The sequence below is a fragment of the Temnothorax nylanderi genome, unplaced genomic scaffold, assembly GCF_030848795.1.
Source record: "Temnothorax nylanderi isolate EJ_2023f unplaced genomic scaffold, tnyl_v1.0 TNYL_tig0318_pilon, whole genome shotgun sequence".
Lineage (NCBI taxonomy): Eukaryota > Metazoa > Arthropoda > Insecta > Hymenoptera > Formicidae > Temnothorax > Temnothorax nylanderi.
In genome coordinates this window covers 11,481-31,650 of record NW_027249380.1, presented here as the reverse complement: position 1 = coordinate 31,650, position 20,170 = coordinate 11,481, and the positions used below count along the sequence as shown (strand labels likewise).

General features: G+C 37.3%; 1 protein-coding gene and 1 pseudogene across 1 annotated transcript; both read left to right on the top strand.

Annotated features, from left to right (window-relative positions):
- The first annotated feature begins 7,213 nt into the window (after nucleotides 1–7,213).
- Nucleotides 7,214–8,122, top strand: LOC139781151 (uncharacterized). Its single transcript, XM_071719985.1, has one exon. The coding sequence runs from the start codon at nucleotides 7,214–7,216 to the stop codon at nucleotides 8,120–8,122; it is 909 nt and encodes a 302-aa protein (XP_071576086.1).
- Nucleotides 8,123–9,455: 1,333 nt separating this feature from the next.
- Nucleotides 9,456–19,942, top strand: LOC139781147 (uncharacterized; annotated as a pseudogene).
- The last annotated feature ends 228 nt before the right edge of the window (nucleotides 19,943–20,170 follow it).

Genomic DNA, 20,170 nt, shown 5'->3' with positions numbered 1-20,170 from the left:
TTAATGGCATCTTAAGCTCGTACTTAAGACGGACTTAAATATAAGATTCGACTATGAATACTTCAACAACGAGTTGCTCAGCGATATTGGGAACGGAAAATACAGTCTACTATTATGCTGGGTCTACAATGCGAGTCGCAAAGTCGTGAGTCGCAAGAATTGACCAATCACAATCGATTATTCTCCTCAAATTCGACTGTGATTGGTCAATTCTTGCGACTCACGACTTTGCGACTCGCATTGTAGACCCAGCATTAGATGAGTCGAACGACGTATCCGTGAATAAACTGTTGGGTATTGTCATAATATACTACAGCGTCAAACAGGGAAAAACGATCTCGAGTTTTCTAGCACTGACCAAGCTGGAAACATGTAATGCCGATTTGGGAATTGGGAATTGGGATTTGGGATTTGGGAATTGGGATTTGGGATTTGGGAATTGGGATTTGGGAATTGGGCCTTGGGAATTGGGATTTGGGATTTGGGAATTGAGAATTGAGATTTGGGAATTGAGAATTGGGAATTGGGATTTGGGAATTGGGATTTGGGAATTGGGATTTGGGAATTGGGATTTGGGAATTGGGATTTGAGATTTGGAAATTAGGATTTGGGATTTGGGAATTGGGATTTGGGAATTGGGATTTAGGATTTGGGAATTGGGATTTGGGATTTGGGAATTGGGATTTGGGATTTCCCAATTCTCAATTCCCAAATCCCAAATCCCAATTCCCAAATCCCAATTCCCAAATCCCAAATCCCAAATTCCAATTCCCAAATCCCAAATCCCAAATCCCAATTCCCAATTTCCAATTCTCAATTCTCAATTCCCAAATCCCAATTCCCAAGGCCCAATTCCCAAATCCCAATTCCCAAATCCCAAATCCCAAATCCCAATTCCCAAATCCCAAATCCCAATTCCCAATTCCCAAATCACAATTCCCAAATCGGCATTACATGTTTCCAGCTTGGTCAGTGCTAGAAAACTCGAGATCGTTTTTCCCTGTTTGTCGCTGTAGTATATTATGACAATACCCAACAGTTTATTCACGGATACGTCGTTCGACTCATCTAATAGTAGACTGTATTTTCCGTTCCCAATATCGCTGAGCAACTCGTTGTTGAAGTAAGGGCCAAGTACACTGCTATTCAATAATGCCTGGATGTGAGTTTTTACCATGATGGTAAATCTGAAGAATAGTGGCCTCCTCACCGATTTCGTTGAACTTAGGCTTAATCGACGCGTTTTTGCACAAAACGACCGAATCTGGCAGAAAAAAGTGTCGCTCTGCCCCGCGAAGTGAGATATTAACAGTTAAAGTTGACGACTATCAGGTTATGAGACCTGTCATACCGACGAGATGTAGCGACTACGAACATGCCCTGTGGCCATATGCGCATGCTCAGTGGCCGCACGCGCATGCAGCAGATCACGTGACAACTGTTTGGTTGGTAAGTCAGAAGTGTAACATAATTCGAAATGATATTCTTTCGGCATATAGATTAGTGACGCGCTTTAAAAGTATTTAAGTGTTTAAAGCGCGTCAACTAACCTATGTAGGTTAGAAACGCGCTTTAAAAGTATTTAACTGTTTAATGATTTTCGTTAAAGCAGGGCACACACACACGTGTGTATGCCCTGCTTTATAGAAGTTGTGATTTTCGTTAAAGCAGGTCACACACACAATGTGTATGTCCTGCTTTATAGAAGTTGTGATTTTCGTTAAAGCAGGGCACACACACACACACACACACACACACACACACACACACACACACACACACACACACACACACACGTGTGTATGCCCTGCTTTATAGAAGTTGTGATTTTTATTAAAGCAGGGCACACACACGTGTGTATGCTCTGCTTTATAGAAGTTGTGATTTTCGTTAAAGCAGGGCACACACACGTGAGTATGCCCTGCTTTATAGAAGTTGTGATTTTCGTTAAAGCAGGGCACACACATGTGTGCCCTGCTTAGGTTAGTGACGCGCTTTAAACACTTAAATACTTTTAAAGCGCGTCTCTAACCTACATAGATTAGTTGACGCGCTTTAAACACTTAAATACTTTTAAAGCGCGTCACTAATCTATACGCCGAAAGAATATCATTTCGAATTATGTTACACTTCTGACTTACCAACCAAACAGTTGTCACGTGACCTCTTGCATGCGCGTGCGGCCACTGAGCATGCGCATATGGCCACAGGGCATGTTCGTAGTCGCTACATCTCGTCGGTATGACAGGTCTCATAACCTGATAGTCGTCAACTTTAACTGTTTTGAGTCGTCAACTTTAAGGGGAGGGCGGCCGTGTTGAGTGGCGGACGTGTTATCGTTGGCGGGCTAAAATAAAAGTAATATAAAGCTATTTTGTGAGGTAGTGGAGGCTGAAGTGCGATATTAGAGGGTGCCAGGACATGTCGGAGATTAGCAAAGAAAAATTTAGTTGTATTTGAGCCCCCCCTCGGTGGGGGGTCCAATCTTGAAATATGCCGAAAGAAAATTCAGGTTATGGCAAGACTAGAGGAGAGAGCGATTTGTGCGTGAAGGATAAAAGGAGTGAGAACGCGCTCAAGAATGAAAATGAAATCAACGGATCAGTAGTAGCAAGTATCAAGGAATTGGAGGAAATCGACAAAGAATTGGGCCGAAAGGACAGAGGAGATAAGAAGTTAACGGTAGATGTTTTACAAAACAACAATGAGATGGAGCTGTCAGATGAAGATATAAATAGGGTGATGACAACGTGTAAGGAAGATATGTTGAATAAGAATAAAACGAACGATAGTGGTAAGATAATAGAGCGGCAGCACAAAGTGTACGTACAAGACCAAGGTAATCTGGTAGTAGCAAATAAGGATACCTATAGAAAAGACCAATTGATCATTGACCCAAATAAGGGCTGTGATAAATTCATGTCGGATTTTAAAGGTCATAAAATAGTTCATTGTAGGTTGTGTGTTGACAAGGTGTGTAATAATAAAGAAATGAATAAGTTAAAAATATTAGATGCCTTACATAGGATAAAAAGTTTCCCAGATATTTTTGACATGGATCAATTTAACCTCGCTAGACTTAAGTTTAAGAACATAGTAGATGCTAACTTGTGTCTGGAGAATATTGATAAAGAACTAAAAGGATTCATGCAGGCTTACATTGATAATAGATCGATTTCGTGCAAAGGAGTAATAGTAAACTGGCCGTTCGATATACCTAAGTTGTGGGACGAACTAGTCAACAAGGAAGAAGTTATTCAGATGGAATATATGACTCGGAAAAAGTTTGATAAGGATGGTAAATCATTCGTCATTGAAGAGATGAACAATATTGTTATTACATTAAAAGGCAATAAATTACCCGATAGTTTAGGTATATATGATAATATGGGCTTCATAAAGGTTAGACCATTTGTTGATGCGGTCAAGCAATGTTATAAATGCTTTAGATACGGACATACTAAGATTGTTTGTAAAAGTGAGGAGAGATGTGCAATATGTGGAGATAAGTTCCACGGCGCTTGTAATAATGTAGCTTGTTGCAGAAACTGCTATGGTGAACACAAGTCAACGTACAAGGGCTGCCCGGTTTTTCAAGTAAATAGAGACATCAAGGTGATTATGGCATATAATAATGTGTCGTTTTATGAAGCTAAAAGAATTCAAGCTGGCAAGGAAAATAAACCAGAATATGAGTATGATAGGTTCACTAAACCAGAATCATGGCCGTCACTTCCCAGGACATTCGCTAGCACGGTTAAAAGGGATCCCCCATTACAAAGCACATCGGTCAAGAGCGCTGTGAAGGATCATCGTATATCACAGGTCAGAGTCAGGGAGCCTCAGGCAGAGATTAATAGAGTCAGGTACGATAAGTCTAAGTACGTTAAGACTAAGGAACTGAATACTCCTGAGAAGCACGTGATAGCTGAAAATAGTACAAAGAAATATTATAGCAAATTTAATACAAGAGAGGGGGATATTCCAAAGGATAAAAGAGGAATAATTCTTAGTTACCCGGATAGTGACAGCGAAGAGGAAAAACAAAGTAGGAAAAGAAGAAGAAGTACATTGGATTGGCAAGAATCTAACGAAGGACTGCTGGAAACTATAGTGAAACTCATGGAGTCTTCACAGGAGTTCAGAAAATTACTGTTAAATATCACGCAGCAAGCTATGTCGCAACGAATCAACGATGAAGAGGAAGGAGAAGCAAGAAAACAAAGGCAGCCAGGTGGAAGATCTACCTATAGTGGCAGGAACCTAGATAAAGTAATAGAGTCAAATCAAATATATGGTTAAGGTTCTACTATGGAATGCACGAGGATTGAGGAATAAAAAATATGAATTGGATGCACATATAGGTAATTACGATATAGCTGTAATAACAGAGTCTAAAATTAAGGATTTACAAAGATTATCTTTTACTGGTTATAAAGTTATCGGTATAGAGAGCATAGGTTACAGCGGAGGTATAGCGATCATTATCAAAAATTATATAGAATATAAGGTAATAAAGGATCTGAATGTGAGATCGGATTCTTTTGATATATATGGCGTCAAAATTAACAACACCGCGATCAAGTTCAATATTATAGCTATATACCGTAGACCGGGAGTCAGAGAGGATCCTAAAGTCTGGGAAGATATTTTGAAATACAATAATGAGAAATGTGGCTCTATTATAGTGGGTGACTTCAATGCCCACAATGTGGTATGGAACTGTAGAGATACTGACTCCAATGGAGAAAATTTATACGAGAAGATGTTCAACTCGGGATTCCTATGCGTTAATGTTGACACCAAATCTAGATTGAACTGTATGAATCAGGCAGCCTCAAATTTGGATCTCGTTTTTGCTGACGCTCCAATAATAGATTTTGTTAGCTATCAACAATTGCCGGATACGTGGAATTCAGATCACTTCTCTATTCTTATAAAGGTGGAAACGGATGTTTCTGCTTACAAGAAAACTACGAATCGTTTATCTACAAAAACAACTGATTGGGCCAAGTTTCAGGACTATATGAAGAAAGAAATGGAGAATATCGAGGAAGCCTGTTTAGGTAAAGTGTTGCAGGAAAAATATGAAATTTTTACGGCCATCATGAAGAAGGCAATCAATGTCGCCTCTGGAAGAAGGGAGGGATATAAGAAGTCTACGCAGCCAGATATAAAATCGTTTAGGAAAGAAAAACAACCGGTGAGATGGTGGGACGAAGATTGTTCGAAAGCCATTAAAGATAGGAAAAAGAAGTTGAAGATTTATCTTAATCATTCGGATTCAAGACACTCCTGGTTTGAGTATAAAAGGGTCGAAGCATTGGCAAGGAAAACATTAAAGAAGAAAAAGAAGGAAAACTTTCACCACTTCTGTAACAGTATCACTAGGTTTACTAACTTTTCGTATGTGTGGAACGTTATGCGAACTTTCAAGAAAGGCAAGAATAAGATAAACTGGAACAAATGGCAGACGACGGATCGGAATCAAGTCATCAGGGAAGAGATTGACAAATTGTCGGCGCCAGGGGTCTCTTTGGAAGAAGAAGATGAGGAGCATCCATCACAGGAAGAGAATTGTCTGGACTCTCCATTCAAAATGGAGGAATTGCTTAGAGCAATAAATATGATCAGGAAGGATTCTGCACCGGGTACCGATTGCATCGATTACAAGATGATAAAACAACTTCCCCGAAGAGCTCTGGAGTTTCTGTTAAGTCTGCTCAATGAAATCTGGCGTGGTAATGGGTTCCCCAAAGAATGGCGAGAATATCAAGTCCTTTTCATCGATAAAGCTAATAAGGAGAAAGTTAGACCAATATCCCTGTCCTCGTGTGTTGGCAAAGTAATGGAGCGCATGGTTAACGAGAGACTAGTCTGGTGGACGGAGAGAGAAGGTAAAATTCATCCCCTGCAGAACGGATTTTGACGTGGTAAATCCTGTATCGAGAATTTGGCTAAGTTGACGGCGGATATTAAGGTGGCAATACACGGTGGTACTTACGGATTAGCGGCTTTTTTGGATGTATCGTCTGCGTATGACAATGTACAGTTTCACATTCTCAATAGGAAACTGAAGAAGATGAAGTGTCCTAAAAGAATCAGGTCGTTTGTTAAGGTATGGTTAAAGGATAGAGAGGTAGAGTATATCGTTAGCAACAGTGAAAAGGTTAAGAGAATATCTAGGAAAGGGTTACCCCAAGGAGCAGTATTGAGTCCGATACTGTACGCGTTAAACACTAACGATATTACGGTGGATGTAGGTGATGATGTGGTCGTGCTCCAGTTTGCGGACGATATATTAGTATACTCAACAGGACCCAATAGAGAAGAAAACAGGGCACGTGTAGAGGAAGCTGTAAATATTGTGGCCAACAATTTGGGGTTAATCGGCTTGGATTTGGAGCCTAGAGAGACGTCATTGGTGGAGTTTTCCAAGAGTGGATTCATCGACAGGAATGTGACGATTCGGGTTAAGGGGGTATGCGTAACTAACAATGGAGAAGCTAAGTTTCTGGGATTACGAGTGGACAATCAAATGACGTATAAGAATCAGGTACAAGACGTTAGGGGTAAGATCGAAAGGGCTAACTCTATTTTGCGTTATTTGAATAATGTTACTAGAGGTTCGGATGGAGGTACGGCCCTCATGCTTTACAAGAGCTTGGTTCGATCGGTTTCGGATTATGGATGTTTTGTGTACGCACCGGTGACTGAGCAACAGATCCTCAAGTTAGAGAGGGGTCAGTTCCTAGGATTGAGAACAGCGATGGGGTATAGAAATAGTACCCCCACGAACGTGATGTTAGCGGAGGCCAAGGTCGATCTACTTAGAGAGCGAGCGCTGATGTTGGCAAGGAACTTCTGCTGCAAGATCTTAAAATATGGTAACGAGGAGATTAGACGAAGTATCGACAACCTATGTAATAAGGAACAGTTTATTAGACTTAGACAACCTAACCTAAGAAAGAGTGTTATCTCAGTGGCGTGGGAGAAAGTTAGACCACTTATGAGGTACATTGGCCAACCTAAGGAAGTATATGATCTTTGGGAAAATGAATATGAGACCCTGACGGACAGTATTATAGTAGACATAGAAGTAGGTAAAGATGTGACGCCGGGTAAAAGGACCAAAGTTTGGAACAGTTTGGAGAACCTTAAATATGGTCAGAAGGATTTGGACTTCATTGAATAATTTAATCGCAAGTACGAGATGAACAGCCCTCTGGTGATTTACACGGATGGATCAAGACCAGAGATGTCTAGTGCTACAGGTTCGGGAATAGTATTTGAGGAGCGGAATGAGGCGTTTTATGTGAGTCTCCCTAGACATAGCTCATCTTATACGGCAGAAGCCTTCGCGGTTAAAGCGGCCCTGGAAAAAGTGGAGTATGAGAAAGCACAAGGAAAGAATATTGGCAACAGCATTCTGATTTTATCAGATTGTCAAAGCGTGTTAAAGGCTATTAAGAATAATAGGTTGGATGTATATAAAAATCGGTACATATTAGATATTAGAAGACGTCATTTTAAACTTAAAAGGGAGTATGGATTACTAATTATATACGAATGGATACCGGCTCATAGTGGATATGTAGGCAACGAGGCGGCGGACTTGATGGCAAGGACGGGTGCGCAGAGCGAAGCATATGAGCATATAGAGGTTCCTATATTGGATTATCGCAGTTTATTCAAGCAGGAAGCGTGGCAACGAACCCAGGATGTTTTAGTCAGAGAAAGCGGTTACAAGGGCAAAGCTTATTTCAACTATTTCTATGATAAAAACAAGAAAAAACCGTGGTTCCAGAAAATCAAAGCCGACAGATACTTTTACTCATTTGTAAATAGAGTTCGAGCCAATCACTACAATCTGAGTGAGTCATTGGCAAGAAAAGGTTATATCGATTCGCCGGAATGCGAATGCGGGTACGAGAAGGAGGATATCAATCACGTGATCTGGCAGTGCAGTAGATACGAGCGGCAGAGAGAGAGGATGGACGAGGAGCTGATGAGGCGCGGCATTGCGGGAACGGAGGCTATTGAGGTTATAATACAGCGAGAAGACTGGCTCAAGCTTGGAGTAATTTACAACTTTGTAAAAAAGATTAACAGAATTATTTAGTTCTTCAATATTTGCGTCACATAGTCCAAAGGCAGGACTGAAGGCGTCTACGCTCCTGACCCAAGGGGAGCAACTTCCAAAAAAAAAAAAAAAAACTTTAACTGTTAATATCTCGCTTCGCGGGGCAGAGACACTTTTTTCTGCCAGATTCGGTCGTTTTGTGCAAAAACGCGTCGATTAAGCCTAAGTTCAACGAAATCGGTGAGGAGGCCACTATTCTTCAGATTTACCACATTTAATAATAGTTATTTGTGTAACAAGTGAGGTAAGATGGAAATTGCGGGTGCGGAGTGGACGCACGAGCCGAAGGCGAGTGCGATCACCCGCACCTGCAATTTTCAACCTACCGCACGTGTTACATACCCTATTTTATATTACAAGTGCGTGGAAAGTGGCCTATTACGCGCGTAAAACGTGCATACCTAGATGTTTTATTATCACCATCAATAAAAGTGTAATATCATTGAAGATAAACTTTTTCCAACAGATTATTTGTGGGTGGAAGGAGATATCTGTGAGGTGTCAATGCTGCTCATAAATCCTTTACCATTTGAATTGCACGTGTCTAACATAAGACTTTTGACAAACGGTGTAGTATTTGAATCGATACCAGAAAGTATTAGCCTGCCTGCTGAGTCTGGTCCGATTGCGGTTACGTTAGCAGGCAGACCCAATACAAGGAAGTTGTGGTGATTTAGAAATACTCGGATTCAGCACGCATACATTAGGAGTTAAATCTAACTGTAGAGTGAGATACATGGAGGGTATGTTACATCCTCAATATACGGTCGAAGTCATTCCAGCCTTACCAAGATATGATGTCGCAACTAGTTTGCCTCAAACTGCTAGTTTCAGTTCCGGCGACAATATAATTAGCAGTGCGAGTATATTTCTCTATGGCGGTGAGAGGTTTGTGTCTACTGTTAGCCATAACAAAATTTTTTCCCTCAATATTATTTTCGTGTAAAATGGTTTCGCTTACATTTGCAGCGCCGAGTGTACCGTGACGATAACGAACGCCGGTCAAGTTCCTACTGAAATGGTCGATTTATCAGTACAGTCCACTCTGGATGCTGTAACTGAGAGTAAAATTTTCAAATGGAGCGATGAGAATCTAATGACGCAATTGCCTTTACAACCTGGCAGCAGTGCGAGTCTTACTTTATATCTGTATGCAGCGACGGATTTTATAGCGACTTCGATTAGAAATGGTAATATAATCGTTAATTATATTATTATGCTAACATAATTTTGAAATTTTATTAATTTTTCCTCTTTGCTAAATTTACAATTTATTTTCAGATGTCACTGTCATAGTCAACCAAGTAGTTTAATGTCACATTCAGCCCACAGTTCTTTATGGCTTAGTTCTCCGTCTCATATGAAAAGACAATCCGAGCTGACCTCTTCCTTCAGATCGGGAATAAGTTCGCACTCCGGCTACTCTTCTTTAGCAAGCACGCGTTTGTCGAAACTTGCGGTACCTTTGCAGACGTCTAATATTATCGAAGGTCAATTGAGGATAAAATATTCAGGAGGTGAAGGCTTGGTAACTGGATACTGCAGAATTTCATCTGTTTTTATAACCATTGAGATGCTACCCAGTGTGCAGATTACTAATTGGGATGTGTTGCCGGCTGAAACGTAAGTCACGAAAACGGAAATATTTCGTAAAATAGTATTTATTTATACAATTTGTATTTCATATGTTATCGCACATATTTTATCTATAAAAATTCTTTCGCTAACAATTTTTAGACCATTGCAATTTTATCTCGTACTGGACGTGACAAACATGACAAACATGATATAATTATCTATTTTTAAGGTTGTCCATTGGCGAGTTTTGTCGTAAGGCCCACCTCCGCCGTCTTATTTTTTGAGGGTCTAAGTTATCGATTTTTCCAGTGACGCATCCATTTTTTTTATTATTGTCGATTTCTCTTTTATTAGGGCTCTGGGTTCTTAGTTTATCTTGCGACCCTGTTTTCAGTACTGACAGACAAATGCATTCCATCTAATCTTAATTGCAGTTTTATTGCAAACAGAAACTTCCGCCACGTGCTCTTACAAGATTTCCAGAAGCACGTTTTAGACTTCGCAATTTTGAGCTAGTCGCGTGATGCAATAAAGATCCTAAGCAAACTCCGTCTGGGATTAAGGCCCCCTTTGGCGTGTCATGTCGCCGTGTTTTATAGTAGTGGGCCAGACAAAATTGACAAAGCGTAGTCGTATATGCTTTGTCTGTTTGGATTTTGTCGTCTGGAAGTTTTCTCTCGATTTCTCGATCTCGTTTAGCAAACATAAAGAAAAAATAGGAATAGATAGCGAGTACAACAGACGCTATAACGACGATTTACAACTCCGGCGACGAGACCGCGGCCTCGTACCTCCATAGTTTTTAACACAACTATTATTTTTTAACAAAAAATTTTTTTTTATTTCTTAAAATGTATGATAAAATACCCTAAAAGTTTGAAAAAGATCCGTCGCATTGATTCTTAAAAAAAATTCCAAAAGTTACCTTACTTTTTAGCGTGTACGAGACTCCCCCCTTAAGCAATTCTCGGTACCCTAAAAATCAAGTCAATTGAAAATCTTATCATAGAACAGTATCTATATGCTCTTTTCAGAATTATCTTTAATATTATTGTTACATGTAAAGCTTCTTACTCTCTTTTGAGGGATTTCTTTTAAACCAGGATTTCTAATGCTGCCTCTCTGAAGATATTTTTCATATATTACAACACGCTGTTTCTTCTTTTCTATTCTTTCGTTAAATAAATCCATTTTGGCTTTCTTCCTACATAGTGATTTTTCTGTATCTTTGTCTTCTTCTGATGCAGAGGTAGATGTTGAATTATTAGAGATTGATATTAGAGATATTAGAGATTATTATAGTGTTTTGAAAAGCTCTCGAGATTAGCTACAGGAATATGCATTGAAAAATAGGGGTTTTCATTTAAGAAATTAAAGGTGTTGTTCACGTGAGCTTTAAACAACCATCCAAGGTCAAACAAATAACACCATCTTATGTACCCCTTTAAACCATACAACTTTTGTCTGAAACATTTTTCTCTAAAATGTTGCGTTTACGAATAAATCGGGTGATACGGGTGGTCTGAGACACCCTTAATCTACATGCTAGTTTTCTTATTTATATCTATTTATTTCAGACTGTAATATCCAATGTACTGAATAATGCAAAGGAAATACTAAAAATGTTGGTGACAATGACTGGTTATATGATAAACACTATCTCTATGTGTCAAGAGCTTGTTGCTTTCAATACTACTGTGAGACTGTCATCTGCTTCAGCTGGAAGTAAAGAATATGTCGATAATGAAATATATTAAACTTCAAAAATTTTCCATTTTTATTTTTTTTTCATGATTCATGTATTGTCTGCGTCATTATTTGTAATGTCTAGTCTTTACATTGGAATATATTTCAGGGAAAGAATCGACCAATAGATTGTCAACAAAATCAGCAGCTAAAGGTGTTGTGAAGCCTGTGGTGGGTGGGCATACTATTACTAAGCCCACGATTAATTTAAGCCGGATTAATATGGAAAGTATTAATAATATATCGAGACTAAGTGATATACAAGAAGTAACTTCACCTAATAGAAGCCAGGAAATGAATGAGACTAGATCGCCAATTATGCCTACCTCTTAGATATGTATGTATATATTTATTTTGTATTATTATCTCTCATACATATACACAGAATGTTTCTTAAAGAGCGCCGATTAGCTACATAGCGCTATTTTTTAATCAAAAATTGAGTCGAAAAGTCCTGAATCATTTTTTTTCTATAATAGGGGAGACCGGGGCTAAGCCGACACTATTTTTTCAAAGGCAATTTTTAATATTTAATTAAAATTTTTAGGCAAATTCAATGGTACATATTTAAAGAGTGTTTCTTCAGGTACAAAATTGATTCAGGAAGTTTTGCTGTACGTCGCTTTGTTTTGCCGCCAGGAAAGGAAAAGTGACGCGAAGACAAATTTTCGAATTGAAAAATGCCGGGGCAAACTCGACACCCCGCCGGGGCAAACTCAACACTTTGTCTGATCGACACAATTTGATCTGGAACTTATTTTTTACTGTCTGAAAATGAAAATACATTGTTTATTGTGTATTTAAAAAGTAGAAAAATTCGGAATAAAGTAGCTAGAACAATCATTTGAAATAATGAGAACAAAAATTGTTGAACTTTCAATTATCTTCATCTAAACTCATGTCTGAAAAACAATTAATGCAGGTAAACTCGCGATCGGATGTGCGCATACATTTGTCATGAGCCATACGGCTGCATGACAAGCATCGTTTGTTACTGGGAGCCGACGAAACGGCGTGGTGTTGACTTTGCCCCGGACGTCGTTTTTCACTTTTGTCACTTCAAAAACATGACAATTTTGAAAATATGCAAAAACGATTATCGGATTCATATAGAGCATCAAATTTCCCATCAAAATCACTTACCGGTAGATTCGCAAGAGTAAAGCTCGATGAAAGAGTAGACATTTTCGAGAGATCAGAAAAATTACTTTTCACTATCAAAAACGCTTATGTCGCGTTAAAAATTACACTATAACTCAGAATGTTACCAAATTTCGTTGATAATACTGGCACATAAAGACGCATTTACAGTAGGAAAGGCAAGTTTCTACGATAGATTTAAATTGGCAAAAAGCCTAGTGTCAAGTTTGCCCCGTTGTCGGCTTAGCCCCGGTCTCCCCTACTAGATATATCCTATAATCTATAATAAAGGACAGTGCTGATTAGATTGATTTACTCAATAATTACTGCTTTATTAAGCGTTATAGAAAAAAAATGCTTCAGAACTTTTCGATTCAATTTTTGATAGGGAATGGCGCTATGTAATTAGTGGGTGCTCTTTAAAAAACATCCTACATATGTAAAATTTGTGAAACATTTGTATACTTATTTATATATTTCTTTGTAAACAATACACAATTGTTTTAGGAAAATGGTCGTACGTGCAGACTGCCAGAAAGACTTACAATTTCTTCGCTCAGAGTTAATGGTATGGTATATCACAAATAGTAATTTAATTACTTAAGCATGATACGTTGGTCGATGAATTAAGGGGGGAACCTGAATTAGAACGCTTAAAAAAAGCATAATTTTTGGAATTTTTTTTCTTGGCTCCAATAAAACGAATCTTTTCGAAACTTTTGAGGTGTTTTATCACACATTTGGACATTAACAAAAAAAATTTTTTATACAAAAATATTGATTTTTAGTATTAAATGTTTAGCAATATCTACAACTACGTTTTTCGAATTCTCGTACAAGATAGAGAAAAATCTATTTGACTAATCGACTTGATCCAAGATTTTTTAGTTACTAATTGCATTCTCTTCTATGTGAACCTAACAAAATTTTTTAATATCGAAAATTAAACTAATTGTGAGACTTTGAAAAAAAAGTTACGATTTTCGCCAAAAATGTTCAACTTAATTGTTTAAAAAAAAGTTGTTAAATTTAATTTTTTTATAAATCTCTTAGGTTCACATAGAAGAGAATGCAATTATGTAACTAAAAAATCTTGGATCAAGTCGATTAGTTAAATAGATTTTTCTCTATCTTGTACGAGAATTCGAAAAACGTGGTTGTAGATATTGCTGAACATTTAATACTAAAAATCAATATTTTTGTATAAAAAATTTTTTTTGTTAATGTCAAAATGTGTGATAAAACACCCCAAAAGTTTCGAAAAGATTCGTTTTATTGGAGCCGAGAAAAAAAACGTTGCAAGAAAACGTTGCATCTGTGCCTGAATTTACCCCCCCTTACTATCGACAGAGACGTAGTTCTACGTCAAAAATTGCAAAAATTGTGCTTTTTTTAGCGTTCTAATTCAGGTTCCCCCCTTAATATAATCTTTAACTAACATTTAGATACATTTACAGTGGCAGACAAACAAAGATTAAGAAGAAGAAGGAGAAGTCACCATTCAAGATTGTAGTATCTTTTTCGCGATCGCGAAATAGATGGTCCGAAATAGATGAAACTCCAACAACTACGGGACATATTAATGTAAGTGATACAATAAAACTTCAGGATAATATTACTAAATTATTGCAGTACTCTCCAATTTTTTGGAGAGTTGCTTCATCCATGTAATGTAAAAAAATGTCTAATATGTCTAATAAGGGTATCAACTCTTGCCTTACCTTTTAGATATTACATATATTTAAACTGTTATTGCATTACTATTTTCCCGTAGGTAATTGGCACCAGGATTGATATTGAAACTCAAGAGAGTAATGATGATACACCTCCCGATCTATCAGACAGAGTAAACGTAACATCGCAGGTATCGATTAACTCGAATGAGGAAGATGAAACACACGTGGACACATCGAAAAAAGACCTTGATGGGCAAATAAGTAATAAGGTCTCTAATAAAGATATTAGTAGGAATTTGAGTGTAGCGGAAAACTGTAACTCAAGACCGTCACAAAATAATACTAAAATTTAGGAGGAAGATCCACTGGAAGGCCCGAGCTGGCTGTTTAACAATACTATGCCGTCGCGAGATAACGAGCTAGAGGAACTCGATTCTGTTGACGATTCTGACGTTAACAATAATACATCACAAGGTGTATGATGATTCGAGCGTCACAGAAAGCAACATAGAAGAGACATCGAATTTAAGGGGGTAGTCCTCTAAATATGGCTGTAAAATTGGTGTTTTTCGGAATTTTTTTTTAATACTAAAATAAAAGGGAATGACAAATTTGAGTGTATCCATTTATTAATCATATAAATAGCTTTCGGGCATAATTTTTTTTTACTCCATCGGCCGCTTCCCGTGACCGCTGCACGAGGTGAAAGCACCCCTTGTTCTGGAAACGCCCATTTTCGGTGGCCGGCCTGGGGGTCTTCCGATTGGTCCTGCAACAAAATAAATGTTTTTAAGTTATTGTCAAATGCTAAATCCAGTCCCCTACGTAGGAGAATTGAAAAAAAAAAAATAAAAAAAAAAAATGATGACGTGTTAAAAAAACGTTTAAAAAAAAACGTTATTTTTCAGCCTAAAATCGGCACAGAAACGTGCACCGAGCACAGATTTTTCAAGGGATCCAAAAACGGCTACGTAGGGGACTAGATAATTCAATTGAGAATGCGAAACGCAAAGTCCGATCAAAATCGTACGTGTCGATAAAACGTTATGCCGGCCACTGATTTCAAAAACACCGTTTCGAAAAAAACGCGTTTGAAGTTTCGGATTACATTTTTTGCAGTTTAGTTCAACATACCTCTAGTCCATACATGCCTGGCCCATACAGCATCCCTTCGAGGTTGACGTGGAGGGCTTCGTCCATCTTTTTCTTTTTAAAAAATTATTTAGAGGACTACCCCCTTAAACGAATCTATGAGCGATATGCAAACTTCAGAGAGAGATGCAGCGCCCATTACCGAGCGTTCCAAATCATATCTGCCCGAGAAAGATGCGGATGGTAGTATTTGCGAGATACTGCCGGTAGAGACTGTGTCCAACCATGAAAAAAGTTTAGATAACGTAGAAGACAGTAACGCGGATGATACAATGAAATTCGCGAGTTTCGTGACGCTGAGACGAGGGCACTCCGAGGTGCCGGAAGAGACGGAAGACTTTATGTTAATGTTGCGTCCATCCACACAAAATATGCAATTTAATATCAACGAGCTGCGATTGCCCACTTTGGAGGAATCCGTGATAAATGATTCCGCTGTAGTAACGAAATTGACACCGAAGTCATTGCCGCGATACCAAGAGTTACGAATAATATTCCGGTGGCACCTGTGTCGAGTTTGAACGACTCCAATTATAATAATATCACGTGAAAACTGCCATTAATTGTAATTGACGATCACAAGAGAACGTCGATACCGCAAAAGACGAAGAATTCCAATTACTGCGTTCGGTAATGCAAATCTGAGATGTAGGCCAGTCATATTAGAGTAATTTAGGGGGTTAACCTTCCAATTACTCTTTTCAGGTTGCAACCACCATGAATCGCTTTGATTTAAGGTGCTGTAAGTGGGATTAATTTTGCTTCGCATAATTAATGCGCGTTAAAAAGTTATTAACAATATTATCAACAAAAAACGCAATTTTTTTTATTTTTTCTCAAATATCTCGAAAACTAAGCAAGATAGGGTAACTAACTATACGTACTTTTTTTGTAGAGCGTAAAATTATCTACAATAATGATCTGAACAACATTTATCGTCAAGTCAGTCGTTTAGCTTGCACGCGCCGTCAAAGTCCGAGACTCGGATCTCGAAAACCCTCGATTTCATCGTTTTTTTGATGTTGCGTCGGTGATTTTTTTCAGTCATTTAAAATGGAATTAAAAATTCCCAAAAAATCACACATCATCTGAGAACTACAAAGAATACTTTTCAGGGTATAACCGATTTTTTAGAACCTTTTTCTTTAGTTTGTAGCTATGTAAGCAAAAAATTTTGATTTTTTGGACTACTCTTAGTTTTAAAATCACCGACGCAACATCAAAAAAACGATGAAATCGAGGGTTTTCGGGATCCGAGTCTCGGACTTTGACGGCGCGTGCAAGCTAAACGACTGACTTGACGATAAATGTTGTTCAGATCATTATTGTAGATAATTTTACGCTCTACAAAAAAGGTACGTATAGTTAGTTACCCTATCTTGCTTAGTTTTCGAGATATTTGAGAAAAAATAAAAAAAATCGCGTTTTTTGTTGATAATATTGTTAATAACTTTTTAATGCGCATTAATTATGCGAAGCAAAATTAATCCCACTTACAGCACCTTAAATCAAAGCGATTCATGGTGGTTGCAACCTGAAAAGAGTAATTGGAAGGTTCGATGTCTAATATGACTGGCCTAATTAATACCGCTCGAAAACCGAGTATTTAGAGAGAATAGGGTGATATGCTGTACGAAATGTCGCAGTTCCGGTTTATCTAAAATATTTTTCGAATAATTCTGAACATACTAAAGCATTTTATAAAGAGTTCCCGACACTAGCAATGTTGTATGATTTTTTTAAAAATTAATACCGCCCGAAAGCCGAGTATTTAGAGAGAATAGGGTGATATGCTGTACGAAATGTCGCAGTTCCGGTTTATCTAAAATATTGTTCGAATAGTTCTGAACATACTAAAGCATTTTCTAAAGAGTTCCCGACACTAGCAATGTTGTATGATTTTTTTATAAATTAATACCGCCCGAAAGCCGAGTATTTAGAGAGAATAGGGTGATATGCTGTACGAAATGTTGCAGTTCCGGTTTATCTAAAATATTTTTCGAATAGTTCTGAACATACTAAAGCATTTTCTAAAGAGTTTCCGACACTAGCAATGATGTATGATTTATTTTATAAATTAATACCGCCCGAAAGCCGAGTATTTAGAGAGAATAGGGTGATATGCTGTACGAAATGTCGCAGTTCCGGTTTATCTAAAATATTTTTCGAATAGTTCTGAACATACTAAAGCATTTTCTAAAGAGTTCCCGACACTAGCAATGATGTATGATTTTTTTATAAATTAATACCGCCCGAAAGCCGAGTATTTAAAGAGAATAGGGTGATATGCTGTACGAAATGTCGCAGTTCCGGTTTATCTAAAATATTTTTCGAATAGTTCTGAACATACTAAAGCATTTTATAAAGAGTTCCCGACACTAGCAATGTTGTATGATTTTTTTAAAAATTAATACCGCCCGAAAGCCGAGTATTTAGAGAGAAAAGGGTGATATGTTGTACGAAATGTCGCAGTTCCGGTTTATCTAAAATATTGTTCGAATAGTTCTGAGCGTACTGAAGCATTTTCTACAGAGTATCCGACACTAGCAATGTTGTATAATTTTTTTATAAATTAATACCGCCCGAAAGCCGATCGTATTTAGAGAGAATAGGGTGATATGCTGTACGAAATGTCGCAGTTCCGGTTTATCTAAAATACATTTCGAATAGTTCTGAACATACTAAAGCATTTTCTAAAGAGTTCCCGACACTGGCATGTTGTATGATTGTTTAAAAAATTTAACCGCTCGGCTTTCGAGCGGTATTAATTTATAAGAAAATCATACAACATTGCTAGTGTCGGGAACTCTTTAGAAAATGCTTTTGTATGTTCAGAACTATTCGAAAAATATTTTAGATACACCGGAACTGCGACATTTCGTACAGCATATCACCCTATTCTCTCTAAATACTCGGTTTTCGAGCGGTATTAATTTTTTAAACAATCATACAACATTGCCGGTGTCGGGAACTCTTTAGAAAATGCTTTAGTATGTTCAGAACTATTCGAAAAATATTTTAGATAAACCGGAACTCCGAGATTTCAAAAAACTAGCAGATAATTTTTTCAATGGACTTTTTTTGGCAAAATCAACAGAACTATTACTAAAAAGTATCAGGAACTATAGAACTCGACTGCATGCGACAAGAACTCTTTTTTTATTTTTGATCTGCTAGAAAATGATCTGCTACGGGAAGTTAGCAGATCATTTTTTCGATCAACTGTTTTTGGGGTAAAATCACCAGAACTATTACTAACAAGTATCAGGAACTATAGAACTCGACTGCATGCGACAAGAACTCCCTTTTATTTTTGATCTGCTGGAAACTGATATGCCAACTTCACAGACATAAATTTTATCCCATGGGGCGTATTTACGCCGACGTAATGATCAATAAGCCAATCACAAGACCCCTTGAGCATCCATTTTGAAAATAAGCTTTGTAAAGCAACACTGTGATTGGCTTATTAATTATTACGCTGCTTAAATACGCTCCATGGGACAGCCGATGTTCGTGCTGGCGTAACGAAAACGAGCTTAAAGCCTGTGAATTAGCCAAGCTTAATACGCCATACGCCAGTAAGCTATATGCTAGCTCCATGGGACTTCACCTTTACTGTCCTGTATTAGATTAGAATGTGGTACTACTAACTGTGGTACCGCTTGCAAACAAGAAGGTGCCGTGCTTAATGAAAGATGAAAACAATGGTGCGATCATGACGGAATTCGTCGGGCTCAGAGCGAAGATGTACGCGTTATTACTTATATATTCCATGTTATAGCTTTGGTGTGATCAAAGAAACCAAGCTAGAGCGCGGGCAGCAAAGGGTAAAGCACAAAAAAACTTACTGGCAATATCGGGGAACCAATTCAGCTTAAAGATTCTGATTTAAAAATATTATCAATTATTGGAGGTGATTCATCTGTGGGTTTACCTGTAAAGGAAGTAAAATTAAAAATTAATTAATTGTTTAATTTCTTTTATAACTTATTTAAAGTCAAATACATGTTAATACAAAGTATTTTTTGTGAAAAACAGTATAATATCTAACATAGTTAAATGTGATATAGCTGCAATAAGTAATTGTAAGTAAAGTACTATTAGTCTCTTAAACTTTAATATAGTAATAGATTAGTAACATTAGTATAAACGTTATTTTATTGAGGTATTCTGTGATTAAGTCAAGTCTAACCATACTTTTATTTATTTATTTATGTTAAAAGTTAAAACTTAACTACTTATATGCAAAAAGAGGCACAAACTTGTTAGATTAACATGTAATTTTCAATAAGAAGCTTAAGGCATATACGTGTTATTTCTTGTTTTATTAAATACTAAGATTTAAGAATATCTAGTCATTAAGAGGAAAAGGTGCTAAGATTTCTAATAAGACAAAATAAGTTGTTTTTAACAAAAAAATTAATGATTGAATAGTTATTATATTTTCATTAATTAGTATTACATTTGTACTACTGAGTTTATAATAAAATATATTAATATTTAATGTATGTGTAGTTTTTTTATCATATACAACTTGCAAATTTAGTTACATTCCGTTCTTACATTTAATGTATACATAAAACTAATCAATTAATAATCACAATTGAACGCTCACACATTCTTTAGTTTAATATATCATTTAATAATTAATTTAATATATCATTTCCATACTATGTAAGTCGTATCTCGACTTATATACTTTATCTCGTATGTTCCTTGTATTTTCAGTTTT